Source organism: Oncorhynchus kisutch, linkage group LG19, assembly GCF_002021735.2.
Source record: "Oncorhynchus kisutch isolate 150728-3 linkage group LG19, Okis_V2, whole genome shotgun sequence".
NCBI lineage: Eukaryota > Metazoa > Chordata > Actinopteri > Salmoniformes > Salmonidae > Oncorhynchus > Oncorhynchus kisutch.
The window spans coordinates 29052728-29079782 of NC_034192.2; the positions used below are offsets into that span (position 1 = coordinate 29052728).

The following is a 27055-nucleotide window of genomic DNA, read 5'->3' on the forward strand; positions in this document are numbered from 1 at the left end:
ACCCACAAACCAAAAGTAAAACCCAGGCTACCTAAGTATGATTCTCAATCAGGGACAACAATTGACAGCTGCCTCTGATTGAGAACCATACTGCCGAACTCAAAAACAAACATAGAAAAACAAACAGACTGCCCACCCCAACTCACGCCCTGACCATACTAAGACTAAAACAAAGGAACTAAGGTCAGCACATATTATTTTCTTCTTTTCTTTATTTCATTAATGTATACAAAAAATACCTGATATATTAAGAACATTTTCATAAGAAAAAAAGTAAAAATGTACAATAAATTGAATACCTGAATTTCCACAAATGCCTGAACTCAATTCACTATTTGTCCTTGCCAGTACAATCATATCTGCTACAATTCAGTCAATATCTGAATGATTAAAAAAAAATAATACTTGGAGTGTCTTCATCCATTGTCCGACTGTTGAATTTATTTGGGGTTCACAGCGAAGCCAAATAACTGAAGCATAGATTGGTCACTTTTCTTCTAATTTGGCACACAGAAACTAGAGGCCATGAGTAACTTGGTCAAAAAGAATGGCAGAGATTGGCCTATAGGTGGCGCTGTTATAGCAGTCTCACTTAAACCCTCATATCTGCCGCCCCATTTGACCTAGACTTTGTAAGTAGGTGTCTTTCTTACTTTATGCTGAACACATATGCATCAATGAACCATATGGTCTGCCAGGATAGATTTTCATTTTGGAAAACCTTTGCAAAACCTATTATCATGAAACATAACTACAGATAACGCAACATTTGGTATGTAGGCCCATAGTACAGCTCTTAATTTACCGTTTTAGAAAATCTAAGGGATTAGTTAAGAGATGGTCCAGTTATAATGGCCGAGTTGTAAATCCACTTCACAATGGCCTATCAACTTGAAAAGTTTTAGGGTCATCAAAGACAGTACCACGATGAGACATGACATTTCCCCCTGCATGTGGTCATGACAATATTAACAATGTTACCTTTTTGTCATAAACATAACAATTATCCACACTACAAGCTAGAACGAGTGCAGAGCGAGAACAGACTGCCTGTGTATTTGTATGCTCATAATAAACCACAAAGTTCAGCATTGATAGTAAATGCAGATACCGCCCTGCTAGGTAGATGAGGCGTGCCCACAAACTTGGATTTAGATGGCATTGTTTACTTCGGCTGAACAACACACAGTAATCTCAGAACTTCTCTAGGGATTTAATTTTTTTTTTTTTTAACATTTCTTTTAATGTTTCTCATCATGCCTGTGTGCTGTTCTTTGCCTGGCTGTGTTAATTTCAAACAAGTGCAAAAAGGAGTTATCTTTCACCGTTCTACATACCAGAGATTTACCCCGATGTGACCAAAGATTACTAGAGGGATTTTCAGGCTGAACTGATGGAGAATCCATTTTGATGCCAGCTGAGAAGAGATACCATACATTTTTTTCTTCACAATAAAACAGAAGATTTGCTATTAGAGATAACCTAAAGTTAGCTAGCTTGCTAGCCTAGCTGGACTAAGTTAGCTAGCTTACAGTCCTGAGTGGAATTCTGAAAGTCTTTGGGATACAGACAGTCAATCAATTTCGCCTATGTCATGGTCACTTATAGTCTGGTAGCTACCTTCAGCATAGCAAACATATTTGTTTTATCTTTGACAAATGTTAGCTAACGTAAGCTAGCTAACATTAGCAAATAAGAGTAGCTCAATGTGGTAGCCATCTATTCGACTCTTGTCTGAAAATCACACCATTACTGAAACATATATTTGCCGATACAGCTAACAGCTAAGTCTGTGTGTTGGTAGCAATAATGAATGTATATAAATCATCTATGGTTGGTTAGTTATCAGCTGGCTAGGAATCTTACTGACAATTTAGTGATGCTAGCTAGCTAAAAGCATGGTGACAACATTGAAATTTCCATGTTAGGTGTGCTAAGGTAGCCAGTCAAATAGAGATCAATTGGTTAAATTGTGTATTTTGTTGTAGGTGGTACAGAATCTGAGTCCACCAGCATGTGCTTCCAACCCCTAGCTCTGCACAAGGTGAAGGTAAATTGGCAAAAATATTTGCAAGCTCTATTTACAGTAAGCATAGTATTAACATGAATTGGCTAGTGTTTGTACGGGTTTGTGTCTGTGTTATGAGGTTCCAAGTGGTTAGAGGTAGCCTGTGGATCACAATGTGCTTTCCAGACCATGTAATCAATTTAGTCTACCCCTTTTTCTCTTTTTACATTTTCTCCTCGTAGAAATACACAAGCATGAGCGAGCGGACACACCTTGTAGTTGTGGGTCAGAAACCAGCAAGGGACACTGAAAGGTATAACATCAAGACTACAACAGTTTTGACACAACCACCTAATTCTTCTCTCTGCAGTCTCAAAACATACACTACCGAATCACTTAGAAATGTCCTTGTTTTTGAAAGAAAATCACATTTATTGTCCATTAAAATAATATCAAATTGATCAGAAATACAGTGTCGACATTGTTCATGTTGTAAATGACTATTGTAGCTGGAAACGGCTGATTTATTTAATGGAATATCTACATAGGCGTACAGAGGCCCATTGACCGCAACCATCACTCCTGTGTTCCAATGGCATGTTGTGTTGGTTAATCCAAGGTTATTATTTTAAAAGGCTATTTGATCATTAGAAAACCTTTTTGCAATTATGTTAGCATAGCTGAAAACTGGTGTTCTGTTTAAAAAAGCAATAAAACTGGCCTTCTTTAGACTATTTGAGTATCTGGAGCATCAGCATTTGTGGGTTCGATTACAGGCTCAAAATGGCCAGAAGCAAAGCACTTTCTTCTGAAACTCGTCAGTCTATACTTGTTCTGAGAAATGAAGACTATTCCATATGAAAAATTGCCAATGAACTGAAGATCTCGTACAACGCCGTGTACAACTCCTTTCACAGAACAGCTCAAAGTGGCTCTAACCAGAATAGAAAGAGGACTGGGAGGCCCTGGTGCACAACTGAGCAAGAGGACGAGTACAGTTTGAGAAACAGACGCCTCACAAGTCACAGATTCTTTAAATAGTACCTGCAAAACACCAGTCTCAATGTCAACAGTGAAGAGGCGACTCTGGGATCTGGCCTTCTAGGCAGAGTTTGAACACACTCAAGAACCTCCAGAAGCTAACCAGCTAACTAGCTACAAGCTATTTAGTCATTGTTAGTTTTTTTTAACCTGGATAACACTCGCCAGTCCAGCTTCCCTGCCCCATCCACCGCTGCCCCCTGGACACTGATCTCTTGGCTACATAGCTGATGCACGCTGGACTGTCCATTAATCACGGTACTCCATTCTGCTTGTTTGTTTTATCTGTTGGCCCCGTTGCCTAGTCTACGCCATTTTACCTGCTGTTGTTGTGCTAGCTGATTAGCTGTTGTCTCACCTACTGTTTTAGCTAGCTTTCCCAATTCAACACCTGTGATTACTGTATGCCTCGCTGTATGTCTCTCTCAAATGTCAATATGCCTTGTATACTGTTGTTCAGGTTAGTTATCATTGTTTTAGTTCACAATGGAGCCCCTAGTTCCACTCTTCATACCCCTGATAACTCCTTTGTCCCACCTCCCACACATGCGGTGACCTCACCCATTACTACCAGCATGTCCAGAGATACAACCTCTCTCATCATCACCCAGTGCCTGGGCTTACCTCCGCTGTACCCGCACCCCACCATACCCCTGTCTGCGCATTATGCCCTGAATATATTCTACCATGCCCAGAAACCTGCTCCTCTTATTCTCTGTCCCCAACGCTCTAGGCGACCAGTTTTGATAGCCTTTAGCCGCACCTCATACTACTCCTTCTCTGTTCCGCGGGTGATGTGGAGGTAAACCCAGGCCCTGCATGTCCCCAGGCACCCTCATTTGTTGACTTCTGTGATCGAAAAAGCCTTGGTTTCATGCATGTCAACATCAGAAGCCTCCTCCCTAAGTTTGTCTTACTCACTGCTTTAGCACACTCTGCTAACCCTGATGTCCTTGCTGTGTCTGAATCCTGGCTCAGGAAGGCCACCAAAAATTCAGAGATTTCCATACCCAACTATAACATCTTCCGTCAAAATAGAACTGCCAAAGGGGGAGGAGTTGCAGTTTACTGCAGAGATAGCCTGCAAAGTAATGTCATACTTTCCAGGTCCATACCCAAACAGTTCGAACTACTAATTTTGAAAATTACTCTCTCCAGAAATAAGTCTCTCACGGTTGCCGCCTGCTACCGACCCCCCTCAGCTCCCAGCTGTGCCCTGGACACCATTTGTGAATTGATCGCCCCCCCATCTAGCTTCAGAGTTGTTACCTAAACAGGGATATGCTTAACACCCCGCCAGTCCTACAATCTAAGCTAGATGCCCTCAATCTCACACAAATCATCAAGGAACCCACCAGGTACAACCCTAACTCTGTAAACAAGGGCACCCTCATAGACGTCATCCTGACCAACTGGCCCTCCAAATACACCTCCGCTGTCTTCAACCAGGATCTCAGCGATCACTGCCTCATTGCCTGTATCCGCTACGGAGCCGCAGTCAAACGACCACCCCTCATCACTGTCAAACGCTCCCTAAAACACTTCTGTGAGCAGGCCTTTCTAATCGACCTGGCCCGGGTATCCTGGAAGGACATTGACCTCATCCCGTCAGTTGAGGATGCCTGGTCATTCTTTAAAAGTAACTTCCTCACCATTTTAGATAAGCATGCTCCGTTCAAAAAATGCAGAACTAAGAACAGATACAGCCCTTGGTTCACCCCAGACCTGACTGCCCTCGACCAGCACAAAAACATCCTGTGGCGGACTGCAATAGCATCGAATAGTCCCCGTGATATGCAACTGTTCAGGGAAGTCCGGAACCAATACACGCAGTCAGTCAGGAAAGCTAAGGCCAGCTTCTTCAGGCAGAAGTTTGCATCCTGTAGCTCCAACTCCAAAAAGTTCTGGGACACTGTGAAGTCCATGGAGAACAAGAGCACCTCCTCCCAGCTGCCCACTGCACTGAGGCTAGGTAACACGGTCACCACTGATAAATCCATGATTATCGAAAACTTCAATAAGCATTTCTTAACGGCTGGCCATGCCTTCCGCCTGGCTACTTCAACCTCGGCCAACAGCTCCGCCCCCCCCCGCAGCTCCTCGCCCAAGTCTCTCCAGGTTCTCCTTTACCCAAATCCAGATAGCAGATGTTCTGAAAGAGCTGCAAAACCTGGACCTGTACAAATCAGCTGGGCTTGACAATCTGGACCCTCTATTTCTGAAACTATCTGCCACCATTGTCGCAACCCCTATTACCAGCCTGTTCAACCTCTCTTTCATCTCGTCTGAGATCCCCAAGGATTGGAAAGCTGCCGCAGTCATCCCCCTCTTCAAAGGGGGAGACACCCTGGACCCAAACTGTTACAGACCTATATCCATCCTGCCCTGCCTATATAAGGTCTTCGAAAGCCAAGTCAACAAACAGGTCACTGACCATCTCGAATCCCACCGTACCTTCTCCGCTGTGCAATCTGGTTTCCGAGCCGGTCATGGGTGCACCTCAGCCACACTCAAGGTACTAAACGATATCATAACCGCCATCGATAAAAGACAGTACTGTGCAGCCGTCTTCATCGACCTTGCCAAGGCTTTCGACTCTGTCAATCACCATATTCTTATCGGCAGACTCAGTAGCCTCGGTTTTTCGGATGACTGCCTTGCCTGGTTCACCAATTACTTTGCAGACAGAGTTCAGTGTGTCAAATCGGAGGGCATGCTGTCCGGTCCTCTGGCAGTCTCTATGGGGGTGCCACAGGGTTCAATTCTCGGGCCGACTCTTTTCTCTGTGTATATCAATGATGTTGCTCTTGCTGCGGGCGATTCCCTGATCCACCTCTACGCAGACGACACCATTCTATATACTTTCGGCCCGTCTTTGGACACTGTGCTATCTAACCTCCAAACAAGCTTCAATGCCATACAACACTCCTTCCGTGGCCTCCAACTGCTCTTAAACGCTAGTAAAACCAAATGCATGCTTTTCAACCGGTCGCTGCCTGCACCTGCATGCCCGACTAGCATCACCACCCTGGATGGTTCCGACCTAGAATATGTGGACGTCTATAAGTACCTAGGTGTCTGGCTAGACTGCAAACTCTCCTTCCAGACTCATATCAAACATCTCCAATCGAAAATCAAATCAAGAGTCGGCTTTCTATTCCGCAACAAAGCCTACTTCACTCAAGCCGCCAAGCTTACCCTAGTAAAACTGACTATCCTACCGATCCTCGACTTCGGCGATGTCATCTACAAAATGGCTTCCAACACTCTACTCAGCAAACTGGATGCAGTCTATCACAGTGCCATCTGTTTTGTCACTAAAGCACCTTATACCACCCACCACTGCGACTTGTATGCTCTAGTCGGCTGGCCCTCGCTACATATTCGTCGCCAGACCCACTGGCTCCAGGTCATCTACAAGTCTATGCTAGGTAAAGCTCCGCCTTATCTCAGCTCACTGGTCACGATGGCAACACCCATCCGTAGCACGCGCTCCAGCAGGTGTATCTCACTGATCATCCCTAAAGCCAACACCTCATTTGGCCGCCTTTCGTTCCAGTACTCTGCTGCCTGTGACTGGAACGAATTGCAAAAATCGCTGAAGTTGGAGACTTTTATCTCCCTCACCAACTTCAAACATCTGCTATCTGAGCAGCTAACCGATCGCTGCAGCTGTACATAGTCTATCGGTAAATAGCCCACCCAATTTTACCTACCTCATCCCCATAATGTTTTTATTTATTTACTTTTCTGCCCTTTTGCACACCAATATCTCTACCTGTACATGACCATCTGATCATTTATCACTCCAGTGTTAATCTGCAAAATTGTAATTATTTGCCTACCTCCTCATGCCTTTTGCACACATTGTATATAGACCCCCCCTTTGTTTTCTACTGTGTTATTGACTTGTTAATTGTTTACTCCATGTGTAACTCTTTGTTGTATGCTCACACTGCTATGCTTTATCTTGGCCAGGTCGCAGTTGCAAATGAGAACTTGTTCTCAACTAGCCTACCTGGTTAAATAAAGGTGAAATAAAATTAAAAAAGAGTTGCAAAGACGAAGCCATATCTCAGACTGGCCAATAAAAATTAAAGATTAAGATGGGCAAAATAACACAGACACTGGACAGAGGAACTCTGCCTAGAAGCCCAGCATCCCGGAGACGCCTCTTCACGGTTGACATTGAGACTGGTGTTTACGGGTACTATTTATCGGTCATTTACAACATTGACAATGTCTACACTGTATTTCTGATCAATTTGATGTTATTTTAATGGACAAAATGTGCTTTTCTTTCAAAAACAAGGACATTTCTAAGTGACCCCAAACTTTTGAACAGTAGTGTAATACAAAGACGTGTACAGAAATCCCCCGCCAAGGGTTACTATTGATAAGAATGATCTTTCAAAGTCAATGAGCTGGGTGAGGTTTACAGACAGGTCTTTGAGATGATGAAGGGAGTTTTGGTTGTGCAGGTTTGTGCTTAAAGACAGGAAATGTATTGTTGTATATGATAGTGATTGAGGTGCCATTTCTCCTCAATTTCCCATACACACCAATACATACTGTGTAAGAATTGTCCTCCTAAGACTTTCCACACCTTCTGCATTCCCCCAATTTACTTTGTTGACTGCCTTCACCAACAAAAGAGTGTTTCACTATGCTCCTTCCCCAACTGAGTGTAACATTTTAACACCAGAACTATGTCTTTCCATCAGCAAATCTTCTGAAAGAGCTTAAGGAAGTTGGTGGTTAAGAAGGTCTACGAGCCCTGCACTCACCACTTCCTTCAGAGTCTTATCCAGCTGGCCGGTACACCGCAGACAGGACAAGACCATTCGCCACAAGCACAAAGAGTCTCAGCTTCCCCTGCCCACCATACCAAACACCATTGCCAGTCTACCGAAGCCAGATAAAGGACAGTGTGGCTGAACATAAGACCAATGCAGAACCACCTTAAAATATATAGGGATATTTTCTATCAAACTTCTACATTTGTCTCCCTTTATGTACCCACAGAAGATATGCAAGTATGCTGTACAAGGCTCTGTAGCATCAAACAGATGTTAGAAATTCAGATATATTCAAATAATGTTTATTCGTCATTCTAACATACAGGGGAGTGTAAACTATTTAATGTTGATTCAAAACCAGAACTACATATTCAACAAGAATGTTATATGGTAAAAGTAACATACAAAACAAATACAGTATGAACAATATAGTACAGTTCAGTGTGTCTCAGGAGTAGTAAAGTGCAGAGAACTAGTGATCAGCAGACGATGAGAGAAGTGGTCATGATGAGATTGCCATTGACAAAGAAACATACAGTAAGAAAATAGTGTGATCCGTGTTTTAAAGTTCAGGGATTACATTGTGTGCGTCTGAGATGTAAAGTACAGACATCTGTTGATCAGCAAATTATGGGAGGGGTGTTGTCATGATCAAACTGCCATGCAGCTCCTCTTGAGTCATCTAGGCCTGCTGCTTGTTCCAGCATAATGTCCAATTCATCGAGATGGATACAGTTCTGCTTCAATGACGCATGCAGGCAAAGGAATTATGTTTCTTTCCAACTAGAATCCACTGCAGGAAGAACCTCAGGCTCCACATGGTATTGGCTCTAAGACAAAACATATACTAAATTATACTTGATTGTACAGTTTGAACTACAGTTGAACTGTGCCAGCATAACGTCAACATTAGTGTAGGCTAATTGAATATGCATACATGTGCACAGGCACAGATATTACATTTAGCCTAATATAAATATGGCACAAACCTCAATGTTTTCAGTGACCAGACCGTACAAATTTACCTAGGTAGGTAGACAGTAGCTAGCTACAGCCATGCTTTAGGCAAATGTTTTTCTAGTAAAACCAACTTAAACTCAGTTTAAGAGATTTGTTGTTGCATTTAACTGCCAATTACAGCCTAGGAACAGTGGGTTAACTGCTTGTTCAGGAGCAGAATGCCAGATTTGTACCTTGTCAGCTCAGTGGATTTGAACTTGCAACCTTCCGGATACTAGTCAAACGCTCTAACCACTAGGCTACCCATCCGTCAGAAATGGAAGCCAGACACTCCACTCGCTGTTTTTTTCTGGTTCAATGAAAGTCAATGAACTAAGTAGACCAGACCCAGCTGCTATTGCATTGGTGTCTATGGGAGGCCCACCCCGTTAAGTAGACTGGAACCATTTTCAATGGTAAACAGCCTGAGTGAACCATCTTCATTTACCCTCAATCTCTGTACGACGTTCCCACTAGTAATTCCCTTTGGAGAGAAGTTCAAGTAGATTTGTCCAAGTTGTATGTTGTAAATTCCCATTTGGTTAAAGAGATACTTCGGGATTTAGAAATTGAGGCCATTTAACTACTTCCTCAGAGTCAGAAGAAGTAATGGATACCATTGTTTTGTCTCTGTGTCCAGTATGAAGGAAGTTAGATGTAGTTTCGCAAGCCAATGCTAACTAGCTTTAGCGCAATGACTGGAAGTAATAGCATTAACGCTAGTTAGCAATTGCGCTAGCACTAGTTAGCAACTTCCTTCAAACTGCACAAAGTGTCATAAAAATGCTGAGGAAGTATATAAAGGGCCTCATTGCCAAAATCCCGAAGTATCCCTTTAATAAGAGCGCAACGTAACTATTAATCAAGTAGACTTAATTGAAATTAATGTTAGATTTAAATTATGCAGACAAACAATGTGAAATATTGTGATTAGTATATCTGTATAATCACATATTGTTGCCCTGTTATGTGGTCTGAACGTAGTGAAAAGTCAATATTTTATTCTGTAAAATTAGAAAGCAGTCAGTGCAGTCAGCGTATAACAGCTGCTAGAGTGTATTGACGTGTTCTGGAATGCTAACGTAGAGTGTATCAACTAATTTAAATCAACATGGTAAGGCTTTCACTGATTGCAAATAAAGGAAAATAGTTCCTACATGATAGTGTTTGCTTTGTTATAAGTTATCCAGCTGAATGTACTCAGACATAACATTGGGCAGATATTGTATGCGTTGGGGGGACGGTTGGGTGAAATGAGCGGCTCACAGGAAATCCCCCACAGTGGGTTGACCGAGGCTGAAGAAGGCTGTGGGAGCAGGGCTGGGAGGGAGAGGATGTGTGTGTGAGTGTGGTGTGTGCGTGCGTGTCTGTCTGTCTGCTCCTATCAGGCTCCTATTACTGGGGCTTAGACATTGAGCCAATGAGCAAGACATTTAAGCAGGGCTCAGAAAAGAAGCAGGAGCTTATTAGGATCAGGAGCTTATTTTCTTTTTTGAACGACAACCCTTAACCCTCCATTTTCAAACTATGGGATAGGAAGAATAGAGGAAGCATGGGTGAGGAAAAGCCTATGGGATTGTCATAATATACTGGATATTTAAAAAAAAATGGTGTGGGTATGTCATCAATATGGATGCATATGACCACCTCTATTCCGTCTTATATTGCAACATTTGTTTTTTTACATTGGATAAAAGTAGAGATTTAAAGCTACAAAATGGTATATCATGCACTGCAGTCGAGGAACAATGGGAAAGTAATTCTGCTTTTAAAGTTGATAAACTTGTAACACCACTTTTGAGAAAATTGCCTTTGAATGTTTTGGTACACCTAGTGGAGAGCTCTTCTTTGTCTACACCTATCCAAGCATTGTTCACACCCTCTTAAGCCTTAGCCCCACCCATCTCTTTAAGGATTCACGTGAGGCCATGTGCTAAACAGAGTGAATAAGGTAGTGTAGTAAACAAGAGTTCAAGACTAAAAGTAGTGAAAGTAGTAGCCTACAAAAGAAAAACTCCAGGTAAAAATACACTATCTAGTCCTTCGCCTATACCCTAATCTGAATGTGGTGCAGGTCATGTTGTTCTTCACATTGCCTTATCTGGTAAACACAAACTATATCAAATCAAATCAAAATGTATTTGTCACATGCACAGGATACAGAATGTGTAAACGGTACAGTGAAAAGGTTACTTGCATAGTAGCAATATCAAAAATGGAATTGTCTCCAGACAAAAATATTTTATTAGATGACGCTTACCCAGACACACGTCTAAATTGATGAGTCATGTGAAAGAAATGCTATAACCACCCCCCAGACACATCTAGCTAAGTGGATGGGTCACTATTGTATAGACATGTACACATGTTCATGAAATACAATAGACGGCCGTAATCACCCCCAGACACACCTGGCTAACTTGATGGGTCATGTAATCATCTGGTGAAGTGGAGTGTTTTCTTAGACATGTAGCTAGCTAGCTAAACAATTAACCATAATCCCAACCCATACAGCACTAGCTAGCATCACAAACAGATTGTTATAGCTAACCACCATACATTAATTTCTGACAAAATTATAAACTTATAATATCTGAAAATATAGCTAGTCTCTTACCCATATAGATGAATGAACGCTTCACGGCAGACTGGAACCCGTTTAACTAAGACGTCCTGTGTCATTTCTGTTTTGTTTGTACAGCTTGTTTGTTTTCACACTGACTGTGTGCAGAAAGTAATCCCTCACAACTTTTTCCCACTGGTCTTTGTCGATAGCACCTGCTAGATTCAGGGCAGCAATGTTGTTGAGAGCTGTAGCAAAACTTTTGCAGTCCTCCATGGCTAAAGTTATCGTTAACAAAAGCCATGGTTGTAAGGATTATCTACACATACTGAGCAGCTCAAGTTATAGACAGATGCATGCCACATGACAGACCAATCAGAATTTATCTCTCAGCATGTCCGGCCCAGCCATTATCTCAGCCAATCATGGCGGGAAGGTTCCTTTCTTTTTCCGTGGTTAAACCAACTATATTTGTAATTTAACAATTGTATTAGTATTTTCAAATGCCTCTCCTGTGAAGTAGTGACATGCGATATACACCTAGCTTCCTGAAACGGGCCACAGTTATGCTTGGATTCACACCTCTTGCAGTTCAGCTTAAAGTAAGCAGTAAGGTGGGATAAGGTTGTACTGTTAAGTAGCATGATGCGCTGTATTGTATTGTCCCTTAATAAACAGTGTAGTACACTTTTTTTATGTGCGACAACGTGCCTTTTGAATATTGTCTAATGTTAGTAGTAGCGTAGTCAAGGATGCATCATGCAACATTGGGACATTTGACTTGTTACAACAACAACAAAAATTATACTTTGAATTTGGAGGTTTAACATATCCCTCTGGAGGCCAAGTTAACTTTTTTTTTATGACATTGGATCGTGGATATATAGTCTAAGATTGACTGATGTAGAATTTGTTATAGGAAATAATCATGGCCAGCTGGTCTTGTTAGCATAGGGCTAAGTGTGTCAGGTTATCTCATGGGAAAAGCTTACTTGTAGCGTTATATCACTTGCAACTACGTAGATGATTTTAATTGGCTGATGAAGATTTTGAGACAACGTTTGCAAAAATGAACCCTTGGTTTTCTGTTGATTGGTCTTGAATAAACAGAGTCCAGAGTCATCCAAATTCTCACATCCCCCTCCTCCCTCTCCGAAGAGCCCTGACGATCAACGGAATACAACCCCAGAATGTTCCTAGAGTTCCATGCTTCTGCTGTCTAATTTAACGTTCCATGGAGCGATTGGAGGAATCTCCTGCTGTCCGACCTTGCTCGGTGACCAGCGACCTCATCCCAGATAGGAATACATACTATGCAAATTCATAATAATATCCTGGACTTATAGAGATAGAGAATGTGTGTGTGTGAGGTTGCGCCTGCCTGCGTACAGTATGTTCCTGTGTGTGTGTTTGTATATGGTGCACGCGTGTGTGTGTAGTGGCGAGGGGAGGCCTAAGAACTTGGCCTGTCACCAAGCACGTTCCCACATGGCTGCTGTAAACAACTTAAAGGTCCCACACAGTCATCCTATTTCCCAAGTAAAAATAGCCTTTGAATGACCAAAACATCACCCATAATATTTTTATGCTATTAAAATACATTTGACCTTTTTTCTCATCTCTAACTATCAGGAAGCCTGAAAGAACAGGCTGAGTTAGCGGGGAGCTTATATTTATGAGCTCACCTTAACTGAGCTCTGTGAAATGCCCTTGTGGTCATTGCCAGGTAAGAAGGTAAACAACGGGCCACATGTCATTCTGAGCCTAAATAGCATGCCTCAACCCATTTTATCTGCAAAATGCTCTCATGGTAAACAGAGCTGTTCATGGACTGTTGGATATCAGACAAACATTTGGATTATTTTGTAACTAATTACAGAATACAGTTAACTGATACACTTCTTCACAAGATGTTGTAAAGCCTGAATCACCTTAGAAGCTTAGATATAACGGAATGTACACGAAAACAGCATACAATAAGTGTACCGGACAATTAGCATTAGAAATGACAATATGTTCGTAATTGAGTATATTCATCAGACATTTATTTAAATATTTTACGATAGGCCAGCATGGCCAAAATATTGAGCAACATGAACAATCATGAGAAATAAAGGTGAGAAATAATTTGACATAAAAATACAAAACTTCAGCCATAAGCCTAATATTGTCACCCGGCCGCAATACAGTGTCCCAGGACCCATTTATTTATACAATTTGTAACACTCATCTCCCGTCTGAATGCTTGAATAAAAAAAATAAACAAAGTAAATCCCAAGTGGCGCAGTGATCTAAGGCACTGCATTGCAGTGCCAGAGGCGTCATTACAGACCCTGGTTTGATCCCGGGCTGTATCACAACTGGCCGTGAGCGAGAGTGTTTTGTTGTGTTTTTATCAAGGGTGATCTCGTTGAAGAGGAGATCCAGGAGCCTGTCAACATAGCCTGTAATATTTTTGAAAGGGGAAATGTTAGTTAAGTGGGAAGTGAATTTAATTCCTTTTATTTACTGTTCTGAGATTATGCTTCAATTCAGTGATGTAGTGATCTAGTCATTCTACAATGTGTTTCCTGGAATTTTTGATGTATTCCATTTTAAATATGCAATATTTGGCTCTGTACCTTTTTGTGAAACTTTTCAATGTTTCTAATTTGACTTTTTTTGTGCCTGAAATGCTCAATTGATGCAGAATTGAAATGAATAACTATGACTTACAGTATATTGGGTCTGTCTTCACAGGCTTCACAGAATTTCCCCCCTTCTTTGCCTTGGGAAAGATGATTTTGTATCACATCATTCCTGCTGCAGTTGCCTGGGAAGCTGTGCAGACAGAGAGATGTTGATTTTTCTAAAATGTCTATCATTACAGCTTGATGAAATTGGAAAGACAAAAGGAGATGGAAAGGGAAATAATATTCCCCCTCATCATCATGATTAGTCCCAATGACACAAGCTACATCAACTGTAATTAAAAAATAAAAATTAAACACAATGGAATGGCAAAATATGATTTTCAGGGGTAAATTACAAATAGTACACAAAGACACACACACAACCCCTTTTGTGGACAACATTCTTTTGTGTCAGCTGTGTGCTGGCAGCTCTAAGACTCAATGTTGGAGTATTAGGGATGAAGGAACAAAAATCATATGGTGACTATCAGGTTTGTTACAGAAAATATACAGTTCACAAGTCAAAGCAGTCACAGCCACAGTTGCATTATCTAACGTGAACCCACCCAAAATGTTGGCTACTGTGTCACACTCATCAAACTCTGATACTTACATTATGGTCCGTGCTTGCCAGATCCACTGTCAATGATGCATCTGTCTTCAGGATTAGCTTCCTGGCAAGACCCATCGAATGTTCTCCCCAAATTGATAAAGCAACTTCACTCGAAATGTGCACTGCACACGCGTGCCATGACCGTAATTTTCAGTCATCTCGCTAAGATAAGAAATGAAAAGCAACCACTGCTGTTGGATGTCTTCACTCTTTGGGAAATAGTTTAAGGTTAATGTTACACTATGTAAGGTTCATTTTACACTCATTTTACACTAGTTACGACACAGTGTGCTTTTGCCAGCATGCTGGTAAGTAGCTTGCTACTGTAGCTAACAGTCATACCACAGATGAAAGGTTAGCAGTATCTTTGGTCGTACCTTCTGCTTGAGCTAGCTACTAGTAGCTAGCTTAAGGTTTGTAAACAAAGCCAAAGCAAGGGGTAGGGGCACATGAGATGACGGTTTTAAGGTGGTACATATTGAAATCAGTTCAGATAAGAAGCTACCATTGCCGTATTACATTTCCGGCTTTATGTGATGTTGCATAAAGCCGGAAGTAAATCCTTGACAATGGCTTGCCTCCTAAATCCAAGTCTTTGACACGGGGGGGAGGGGATCAGTAACTTTATGATCAAACTTTCTCAATGTACAGTACCAACTACAGTCCTTTTTCAACTTTGGGTCACTCTACTTTGAACTGGTTTCCACCAAATATCATTCAATTTGATTTAAAAAAAAAAACACTATGGATAAGTACAAACTCATTCACAATTCAGGTGCTCTACATACTTTCTAAGGAAGATCTGCATGATTTGGTTTAGTGCATGCCTTCACAACTGTCCCAAGCCAATGCATCTATACGGAATTGAAGTGCTTTTTGGTTTATCGTGGGTTATAAGAGGTAACTAATACAGTACCATACTGGACCAGACCTCTTAGAGAGAGGCCCAAGAGAACGGGATTGACAGCGAGCTCTACTCTGAAAACAACAGCAGTAAATAAAGAGGCATGTTTTCTTAGCCTCCCTCGTCGGTCTGCACTGCTCTGTCCCTCACCACAACGTGCCCAGCAGCACGAGTCCCCTCTCCACAACATATTTTGTTTAATTTCCTCTGAGATGTTTTCTCTACAGCCGTGACGGTGGTAGTGGGCTCTTTACTGCTATCAGTCAGTGAAGTCTGGTTTTGGCCCCTACAGGCCCCCATAGACCCTACCAGACTCCACCAGCCCCAACAAGCCCCTACAGGCCTCCACCAGCCCCTACTGGACCCCACCTAACACACAGCATCATGCTGATAAATCAGGGCAGTAATTCAGTGGGTGAATATTATCATATATATGCCACTGTCTGGAGATGGAATTTATGGAACTGAAGGACCACTTAGATTTACTTCCAGATATTAATGAAAAAGCTTCTCAGACACTTTTCAACAGTTGGTAAATAAAATACATTTGCATCTGACTGAAAGTGCACTGAGACTTTCTCCAGTTTTGCATTTTGCCTCCAGCACCCCCTGCACCACTATTCTGTTTTGGGTGTGGGTAGATTATGGTTTGTGCCTATTATGGCTTGTTAAATTGGATATGGCACCAACATGTACAATAATTTACCATAATATTTTATAATGTGTCTTATCACATATTGAGCGTTGTTTTAATTGTTGGCTATATTAGCATATTATTAGGTTTATTATAGTATTTCATTAAAACTGCTGGCCTGCTGTGTATTGGATATTCGTTTGGAAAGGTGTCAATAAAATATGTTTAAAATATATAATATATATATACCTACCAATGGGTAACGCAAGGAAGAACGGCAGCCAACAAAGCGTAAACATGCCAACCACGACTCCCAACGTTTTAGCTGCTTTCTTCTCCCGGGAGAATTTCAGAAGTTTCACCGTCAGGGAGCTCCTTGCCTGATTTGCACGGCCCTTCCCAGTGCTGCTACTGTCATCCTGCACCTGAGATCCCTTGTGGATCCTGAGCGTGAGCTCACTCGTGTTCATCCTCTCCCTCATCACCCCGGCCTCCAAGTTCTTGGTGGTCCGTTTGGCGACTACATAAACCCTAAAATACATGGACAAGATAACCACCAGTGGTATATAGAAGGAACCGAGGGAGGAAAATAGTGCGTAAAACGGTTCCTCGGTGATGAGGCACACAGTGTTGTCCGGCAACGGCGGCTGCTTCCACCCGAGAAGGGGTCCAATGGATATGACCACCGAGAGCACCCACACCCCAAGCATGGCCAGCAGTGCCCGCTTCTCGGTCACTATGCTCGGGTACTGCAGCGGATGGCTCACCCCGATGTAACGGTCGATAGAAATTACGCACAGGCTCATGATGGACGCCGTGCAGCACAAAACATCCACTGCCGCCCAGATGTCACAGAAGATCCGGCCGAACACCCAGTAGTTAAGAATCTCCAGGGTGGCAGACACCGGCAGCACTGTGGTGCCCAGCAGCAGGTCAGCGATGGCCAGGTTTATAATGAAGTAGTTGGTCGGGGTCCGCAGGTGCCTATTGGTCATCACCGCCAGAATGACGAGGATGTTGCCCACAATGGCGAACACGATGAAAGCCCCCAGGACGAAGCCGAGCGGGATGGCACGGGTAAGGTCCACCTCACCAGGCGACTCTGACAACCACGGTGTCCCCACTGTCGCGTCGTATTGTTCCAATAAGGAATAATTTCCCCATAAATGAGTCGCATCGTCAGTGGTCAGATTCATTTTGACTAAAGAGGTCCTCCATAGCAGGTTTCTAATCACATGGAGCTGTAGCACACGAAAACGAGCAACACCATGCCAAAATACATTTACTAAATTCGGCCATGTGTTGTTAGGCTACATGATTAGTGGAGAAGTTATCAAGGATTAAAATTCCATTTGCAAACCGGTGCGTTTTCAATTATGAAACCAATTGGATGAAATTGTATGATAATGGTTTTGTCACATCCGTCCACTTGCAGTACAGTCTCGCTTTCTCTTTGTTTCTCTGTTTTCCCCCTTAACTGTCTGCTTGAAAAGTACGGAGGGGGCGGGCAGTCGTCCCTCTTTTTGCTCCTGTCAAACCTCACTGATCTGCGCGCAATGCTGTATAGGCTACAGAGGCTCTCTCCTAAACACAGTTTGACTGTATGAATTGGCAGATATACTGGCAAACAAAAATGTATAGCTCAAGAATAACGCACTAGGAAAATGGCTCTGGCACCGCAGAAAACGCATGGATTTCTTTGTTGGTTTTGTGGCAAGGTTTATGCATTAAACTTTTCAGGGTTGACCTCCACCACTTCGGATAATGACCAAATGACCTGGTAAAAATATAGAGAGAGATGCTATATATACAGCAACCTCCTTATGTGACTGTGTACTTACTGCCTCTGCCAAGACGTCTGAAGTTTCATGGCAGGTGGCAGTGCATTTGCACCATAATTACAGGGTTGCTGGTTCAAGCTCTGCTCTGGCGGTTCCCTCTCAGTATTAACACATACTTTTTAATTTCCTTTTGGGTGGGTAGGCTTAAATTCATTCACAAATTTGGCCCAATATGAGTAGAGGATATAAAACACGAGTAAGCTTTCATTCAAGGGTCAACCTAAAAACAACCAATTATGCCTTTATGTCCAGAATGGGCGTTAATGAGAGGAGATACTGTTATGCAACAAATCCCTATTTTTGTCAAATAGTTTTTTCGAACAAATCACTCAGGACATTATCATGTCCATGCGTCTTATGTGTTGTCGACAGACCATTTTGTGGGGAATAGCTTTCTGATCTAAAAATGGTTTAGTTCAAATTTGTCTTGGGATCCATCTATGTTTTCAGTAGGGATTATTCCCTCAATATCTCTATCTGCCAAGAAACTCCACAATATTCAGGTAATATGAACAATGTTCAGAAATAAATCATCTAAAAGTCTATCACTACATATCCTAAACTGGATTTTAGTGGTTGGTAGACTTTCCACTTGGCATCACGCTAGATTTAATATTTTGGGCATTAAAAAAAGTGAAGGTTTGTCTGCTTTAGAACACTGAGCGTTGCCAAGTGGAAAGTGCCTCAGGTGAGAACAAGGGAGGAAAATGTCACATATTTCCTCCAAAGATGAACTTTTTAATAAGGGTTTAATAGAGCACTGCATGTGCCTCTTGATCTGTCATTTAGTTAAATGGAGCGGAAACATTGTCAAGAGTTGAAGAGGATCAGTTTCGGAATTTGGCCTGTGTTTGAAACCATAGAATACATGTATGCAATGCATAGATGTAAAAATTAATCCCATCAAGACTGATTGGTATCCTTGCTCATCAGTAACAGAAGCTACATTTATTTTTCAAACTGGTGATGCATTAGGCTCTAGGGTGGCATAATGCAAGGATATGCATATTCTTGGTAACATTTTAAAGGAAACACTTTGAGGTTTGTGGAAATGTGAACGGAATGTAGGATAATCTAACACAACAGATCTGGTAAAAGATAATACAAAGAAAAAAACAACTGTTCTTTTGTATTTTTTTAGGAACCATCATCTTTGAAATACAAGAGAATGGCCATAATGCATTATTCCAGCCCAGGTGCAATTTAGATTTTGGCCACTAAACGGCAGCAGTGTATGTGCGAAGCTTTAGACTGATCCGATGAACCATTGCATTTATGTTCAAAATTTTCGATCAAGACTGCCCAAATGTGCCTAATTTGTTTATTAATAACTTTTCATTTTAAAAATTGTGCACTCTCCTCAAACAATAGCATGGTATTCTTTCACTGTAATAGCTACTGTAAATTGGACATTGCAGTTAGATGAACAAGAATTTAAGCGTTCTGCCAATATCAGATACAGTTGAGGTCGGAAGTTTACATACACCTTAGCCAAATACATTTAAACTCTGTTTTTCACAATTCCTGACATTTAATCCTAGTAAATTATCCATGTTTTAGGTCAGTTAGGATCACCACATTATTTTAAGAATGTGAAATGTCAGAATAATAGTAGAGAGAATTATTTTTTTCAGCTTTTATTTCTTTCATCACATTCCCAGTGGGTCAGAAGTTTACATGCACTCAATTAGTATTTGGTAGCATTGCCTTTAAATTGTTTAACTTGGGTCAAACGTTTTGGTAGCCTTCCATAAGCTTCCCACAAAAAGTTGGGTGAATTTTGGCCCATTCCTCCTGACAGAGCTGGTGTAACTGGTCTCAGCCTCCAGTATTTATGCTGCAGTAGTTTATGTGTCGGGGGGCTAGGGTCAGTTTGTTATATCTGGAGTACTTCTCCTGTCCTATTCGGTGTCCTGTGTGAATCTAAGTGTGCGTTCTCTAATTCTCTCCTTCTCTCTCTCGGAGGACCTGAGCCCTAGGACCATGCCCCAGGATTACCTGACATGATGACTCCTTGCTGTCCCCAGTCCACCTGGCCGTGCTGCTGCTCCAGTTTCAACTGTTCTGCCTTCTTATTATTCGAACATGCTGATCATTTATGAACATTTGAACATCTTGGCCATGTTCTGTTATAATCTCCACCTGGCACAGCCAGAAGAGGACTGGCCACCCCACATATGCTCTCTCTAATTCTCTCTTTTTTTCTCTCTCTCGGAGGACCTGAGCCCTAGGACCATGCCCCAGGACTACCTGACATGATGACTCCTTGCTGTCCCCAGTCCATCTGACCGTGCTGCTGCTCCAGTTTCAACTGTTCTGCCTTATTATTATTATACGACCATGCTGGTCATTTATGAACATTCGAACATCTTGGCCATGTTCTGTTATAATCTCCACCCGGCACAGCCAGAAGAGGACTGGCCACCCCACATAGCCTGGTTCCTCTCTAGGTTTCTTCCTAGGTTTTGGCCTTTCTAGGGAGTTTTTCCTAGCCACCGTGCTTCTACACCTGCATTGCTTGCTGTTTGGGGTTTTAGGCTGGGTTTCTGTACAGCACTTTGAGATATCAGCTGATGTACGAAGGGCTATATAAATAAATACATTTGATTTGATTTGATTTGTAACTGAGTCAGGTGTGTAGGCCTCCTTGCTCGCACACGCTTTTTCAGTTCTGCTCCCAAATTTTATTTTGGATTGAGGCCAGGGCTTTGTGATGGACATTCCAATACCTTGACTTTGTTGTCCTTAAGCCATTTTGCCACAATTTTGGAAGTACCCTTTGGGTCATTGTCCATTTGGAAGACCCATTTGCAACCAAGCTTTAACTTCCTGACTGATATCTTGAGATGTTGCTTCAATATATCCACATCATCTTTCGTCCTCATGATGCCATCTATTTTGTGAAGTGTACCAGTGCCTCCTGCAGCAAAGCACCCCCACAACATGATGCTGCCACCCCCGTGCTTCACAGTTGGGATGGTGTTCTTCGGCTTGCAAGCCTCCCCCTTTTTCCTCCAAACATAACGATGGTCATTATGGCCAAACAGTTCTAATTTTGTTTCATCAGGCCAGAGGACATTTATCCAAAAAGTACTATCATTGTCTCCATGTGCAGTTGCAAACCGTAGTCTGGCTTTTTTATGGCGGTTTTGGAGCAGGGGCTTCTTCCTTGCTGAGCGGACTTTCAAGTTATGTCGATATAGGACTCGTTTTACTGTGGATATAGATACTTTTGTGCCTGTTTCTTCCAGGATTAATCGAAAGGATGAATCAGACTTGTGAACTTGTGGAGATCCACCATTTTCTTTCTGAGGTCTTGGATGATTCTTTTGATTTTCACTTGATGTCAAGCAAAGAGGCAGAGTTTGGAGGTAGGCCTTGAAATACATCCACAGGTACACCTCTAATTGACTCAAATGATGTCAATTAGCCTATCAGAAGCTTCTAAAGCCATGACATCATTTTCTGGAATTTTCCAAGCTGTTTAAAGACACAGTCAACTTCTGACCCACTGGAATTGTGATACAGTGAATTATAAGTGAAATAATCTGTCTGTAAACAATTGTTGGAAAAATGACTTGTGTCATGCACAAAGTAGATGTCCTAACCGACTTGCCAAAACTATAGTTGGTTGACAAGAAATTGGTGGAGTGGTTGATAAACAAGTTTTAATGACTCCAACCTAAGTGTATGTAAACTTCCAACCTCAACTGTACCTCCCTAGCAATAGAGCACTGGTATGAGATGGAATAGCTGTAACACCATTTACAGAGACAGTTATACAATATGTATTTCAGCTAAAATGTTATGGTCCTCACTGAATAGAACACATTTCCCCTCTTCATAATGCTAGAATGCTGATATTTCATTTGGTTAATGTGGTCGGTCTGTAGGTGTTCAGCTTAGTCAACACTGCTATTGCATTTTCATGGCTATTCTGATGAATGTGTAAGTACCCCTGGAGATACTATATAATAATACCATTACAGAGTTTCTATCTCTGCTGGGTTGGTTTACCATTCTGGTATTATATTGCCTTCAACTTTTGAACAGCAGTGTATGTCAGCAGTATTATATACTGTAGTTCTTTAACCTTGTACTCTTTTGTTTCCTGATTAGAGATCTAAAACGTCTTCAGGGATTATCGGGGCTTTCTACTTATCCTAACCTATCCCCGACAGGATCGGTGGTCATGTAGGAAAGGAGATAAGGAAAGAAAAACGGCTATGACAATAGGCACCAAGCCAATGCTCTCTTAACGTATTGACGTTAATCTTTCCCTAGTTCGCCAGTTTAATATCGATTCTGGACCTGTCAATCACAGGTGTTTTATGCGTTTTAAAGTCCAGAGAGGCGTCTCAGGTTTCTGTTCCAAGATTAGCAGTTAAGACCTTCTCACATTAACAGAGGCTACGTTCCAAATGGCACCCTTTATAGTGCATTACTTTTGACCAAAGCCCTATACGCCTCAGTCAAAAGTAGTGCACTATAAAGGGAATGCGGTACCATTTGGGTGCAGACAGGATGTTCTCATCACCTTAACAGCTCCACATGAACTTCCTCCCAGAGGCCCTGTTGTTGCCACTTTTCAGAACAGAGGGAATACCATCATCTCTGACTTCTCTGTCTGCTCAGCATGCACACTTCAGGGAGACAATAATTACTCCCGTCTGTCTGTCTGTCTGTCTCGCTCTCTTTGTCCCTTTTTCCAACTCTCTCATTTGCTCATTTTGTCTTTCACAGAGTTTATCTAAGATTATATGGCTATTTAACAATTAGAACTACTTGAATTTTTGGTTTTTGGTTTCCAAGAGTCCACTAGTACTGAACTGTTGATGACCGCTGTGAAGATGTGTTGAAAACAACTGTGGGACCTGCTGCTGAGTGGAGGGTTAGCTGGGACCAGTGCCTTGGATGAAATTAAAGACAGCCTTGTCCTATTGATTTCATCATGGCTTTAGGGAATCTGAGGCTAAGAATAATGTAGGGAGGTTGACCAGGGAAATAAGTTAAATCATGTTGTTTTCTTGCCACTGTGCCAGAGAGGGCTGAAAGGACTCCGTAGTGTTTTGGCTGCTGAGGAATATGGATGAATAGCTTTGTTATTGGTAATGGGGCTTGGATAACATTCAGCTCCGATGACCAAAAGAGAAAGAGAGATACTGTGAAACCCTGGTCTCCCTGCCTATTCTTCTGCCTGACTGTCCTTCTGTGTCTCGCTGATACACACAAACACACACGCAATGTTCCTCTCTCCTCCTCTCCCGCCTTCTCTCTGTCCATCGGGGATAAGGTATCACGGCAGCCCACGCGGTGACAGTCACAGCCCATACAGTTATATACGTACATATGTTATATATGTATATCATGCCACCGGCTATTCACTACCCAACATCAACATGAAACACTCTGGCCACTGGGAGATTTCTGCCTCTTTCTGCTCCAGAATCAGAATGCAAGGCTGGCACTTTCTGAAGCACCATTTATACTTGAGGGGGGGGGGGGGGGGGGGGGGGGGGGGGGGGGCAGGAGTGAAAGGGAGGCCCAGCCACTCAAATTTGCTAAAGGCCCAGTTTGCTCCCTGAGAGTAAGCCTCTCTGTGTGTTGTAAATGTGATGGACCACAGCCATCAGGGGGTACAGGTTTGCATGCCTATCAGGGTGAATGCCTGCATGTGCCTGGGCTGGCTCATGGCTGGAGAAGAGGGGTTGATGGACGAAGGGCTACGTCTGGCAGGCACACAATCCGCTCACAGCAGGCTGCTGAGCTGAATGCTTTAGCTCGAAGTCATTAGATTATTGACTTCATGGCTTTCTGAGAGTGGGGCTTTTATCTATTATCTGTTGGGTCATGGTGATTAGAGTTCTGACTTCATGGTCCATAACTGTGTGCTATGTGCTCTATAAAATAGGCCAGGTTCAATGACACTGTGTTTACTGAAAACATCCCCATACCATACTGCAGCTACATTCCTTCTGGAATGGGGGTTAGGTTAAATGCGCAAGACACATTTCTGGAGAATGCATTTAGTTGTACAATTGACTAGGTTTATCCCTTTCCCCTTTCTCATAGACACACATCAAGAATGTAGCATATTGACCGCTATAAACCAATATAAAGTTTGTCTAAGATGAAGAGGTCATTTTCCATAGACAGAGAACAGAGTCATGGTAAGGTGGTAGTACATTTAATATTTTGTTAACTATGATTAACAATCTCTACCATGAATTTGTGATTTTTATTCTGAACCCCATTAGCCGTTGAAGATGCAGCAGCTACTCTTCCTGGTGTCCACATAAAACAGAGAACATGTCAAAATACAGAACTAATGGACAGGAACAGCAACACAAATTTAAACTAAGAACAATACAACTATTAAAGCATAATAATAAAGTAGAAATCCGCAGGTCTTGGGCGAGCCTATGCCGTCCCACTTCTTGTGTAGTGTTTTCACTTAGAACAAAAACAAGGAAGTTGAGCCCTGAACTGCCTTGGGCTGGCCTTCTGGGCCAGGTGTGTCTTTGTGCTAATCACGCCTACTTGATTGACCCTGCTGCCCCAGAGATGGAGAGGAAGTGAAAGTCACTTGCAGCCTCCAGAAATAAAAAGAGCGGATGAAGACAACAAAAAAGGAGGTTGAACCCTGAACCGCCTTGGGCTGGCCTTCTGGGCCAGGTGTGTCTTTGTGCTAATCACGCCTACTTGATTGACCCTGCTGCCCCAGAGATGGAGAGGAAGTGAAAGTCACTTGCAGCCTCCAGAAACAAAAAGAGCGGATGAAGACAACAAGCACCATTCCCTGTTATTGGATCTGTGTCGCAGGGAACGGATGTTGGAGCAGCCTTAAGGGCAGTAAGTAGTAGGTGCAAAATAGTGTCCAGTTTATTAATAGTGAAAGGTGGTTCCCGGTGAATTTTTATTTAACTAGGCAAGTCAGTTAAGAACAAATTCTTATTTACAATGAAGGCCTAGGAACAGTGGGGTTAACTGCCTTGTTCAGGAGCAGAACGCCAGATTTTTTTTACCTTATCACCTCAGGGATTCGATCCACCAACCTTTCAGTTACTGGTTACAGACTCTCAAAATACAGGTTTGAATATTCAATGCTTTCGGAAAGTATTCAGACCCTTTCGTTCTTCCACATTTTGTTACGTTACAGCCTTATTCTAAAATGGATTAAACAAAGAATGTCCCTCATCAATCTACACACAATACCCCATAATGAAAAAGTGAAAACAGTTGTTTTTTTCATTACAAATAAAAAACAGAAATACCTTATTTACGTAAGTATTCGGATCCTTTGCTATAAAACTCGAAATTGAGCTCATGTGCATCTAGTTTCCATTGATCCCCCTTGAGATGTTTCTACAACTTGATTCTAGTCCACCTGTGGTAAATTCAATTTATTGGACATGATTTGGAAAGGCACACACCTGTCTATATAAGATCCCACAGTTGACAGTGCATGTCAGAACAAAAACCAAGTCATGAGGTCGAAGAAATGGTCCGTAGAGCTCCGAGACAGGATTGTGTCGAGGCACAGATCTGGGGAAGGGTACCAAAACATGTCTAGAGCATTGAAATACCCAATAACACAGTGGCCTCCATCATTCTTAAGTGGAAGAAGTTTAGAACCACCAAGACTATTCCTAGAGCTGGTCGCCCGGCCAAACTGAGCAATCGGAGGAGGAGGGCCTTGGTCAGGGTGGTGACCAAGAACCCGATGGTCACTCTGACAGAGGTCCAGAGTTCCTCTGTGGAGATGGGAGAACCTTCAAGAAGGACAAACATTGTTAGAGAATTTCCAGTCAGCTGGTGAATTTCCAGTATCTATACTGTTTTCCCAGAAGTAGTGAAACAGAATCAACATGGGGTTAATTATTAGACATGTGTAAGACGAATGAAGTCTGAGCCCATGTGAATGTACAGAGCTGGATCAACATAGAGTTAACCATTAGACATGTAAAAACAGAACATAAGCAGAATCCATGTGGATTCCCATTTACACACGGACATGACACACAAAACATGAAGCTCTGAGACACAAACTTCAAAACACATGACAAATTACAATATGGAAAAAAACTAACTTCTTTCTCGTCAGTGGAGCATTTCCATTTCCTCTAGACATAATTAGACATAATTATGCTTGAGCACAGTAAATACCCATGCAAATGGCAAAAGAACAACAGTATGTACATTTAAGATACATTAATTACTAGATACACTACATGATCAAAAGCACGTGGACAACTGCTCGTCGAACATCTCACTTATGTAACTGCCTAACTATTATATGAGATAAATCCAACATTTACTGATTGATCAAGTATCCCTTGTACAAATACACTCACATATAATATCAAACTGATAAAGTTACCATTGGGCCTCTAACAGGGTTGACGATAACAGGGTTGAGGTTTTAGGTGAAGATCGGCTATTACTCCTCATGCGGTTAAGAGCATGGGACCACATGGTGTTCATGAAATTAGGAATTATAGATATGTTCCATAGATAATGAAAGTGAAATCAAATTCAAGTTTTCCTGACATTAATTGAGTGAACAGGGTTGGTGTTGAGCTCGACCACCTCAGTCAAAGATGATAAAAACAAGTATAAATAGACCAAAAGAGAGAGAAGTCTAACTTCCTTTTTCCACCATGCTGTTCGGAGGACCCAAACGATGTCACCTGCTGTCAATCATTTCACTTTATGAAGTGGTCCATTATTTGAAATGGGTCAATTGTTTGCATAACAGGGTTGACCTTAAAATGACTGATAGAAAATGCACCACTAATCACATGAATATAAATAATAATGTGATTAATAATATAAATGATGGTAAAACTTGGACATTTTTTGAGATGAAGTGGGTTGATGCGGGTTGCTCTTCCCAGAAGTGACACAGGCTTGATGGAGGGACATGAAAATGCTGCATTTTGGCACTTGAGCAAGACTTTATTCATATTAAAATAAGATTT

General features: G+C 42.0%; 1 protein-coding gene and 1 long non-coding RNA gene across 4 annotated transcripts in view; one reads left to right on the forward strand and one right to left on the reverse strand.

Annotated features, from left to right (window-relative positions):
* LOC109864813 (alpha-1B adrenergic receptor) overlaps nt 1-17871 on the reverse strand; it is a 41849-nt gene extending 23978 nt beyond the window's left edge. The window contains exons 1-2 of one of the 3 annotated variants that reach the window (XM_020452776.2): nt 16487-17679; nt 8566-8678 (exon numbers count right to left, since the gene is read on the reverse strand). In XM_020452776.2, coding sequence (XP_020308365.1) covers nt 8656-8678; nt 16487-17429 — 966 coding nt within the window. In that variant the 5' untranslated portion in view covers nt 17430-17679 and the 3' untranslated portion in view covers nt 8566-8655. Of the gene's footprint in view, nt 1-8565; nt 8679-13575; nt 13855-14125 lie in introns of those variants that run through there. The other 2 variants (XR_004204231.1, XM_020452775.2) reach the window with 2 other exon arrangements.
* On the forward strand, nt 1841-8137 carry LOC116355012 (uncharacterized). The gene is made up of 3 exons (XR_004204232.1): nt 1841-2050; nt 2251-2321; nt 7774-8137. It is a non-coding gene; the product is annotated as an uncharacterized LOC116355012 (long non-coding RNA).
* Nucleotides 17872-27055: the final 9184 nt, after the last annotated feature.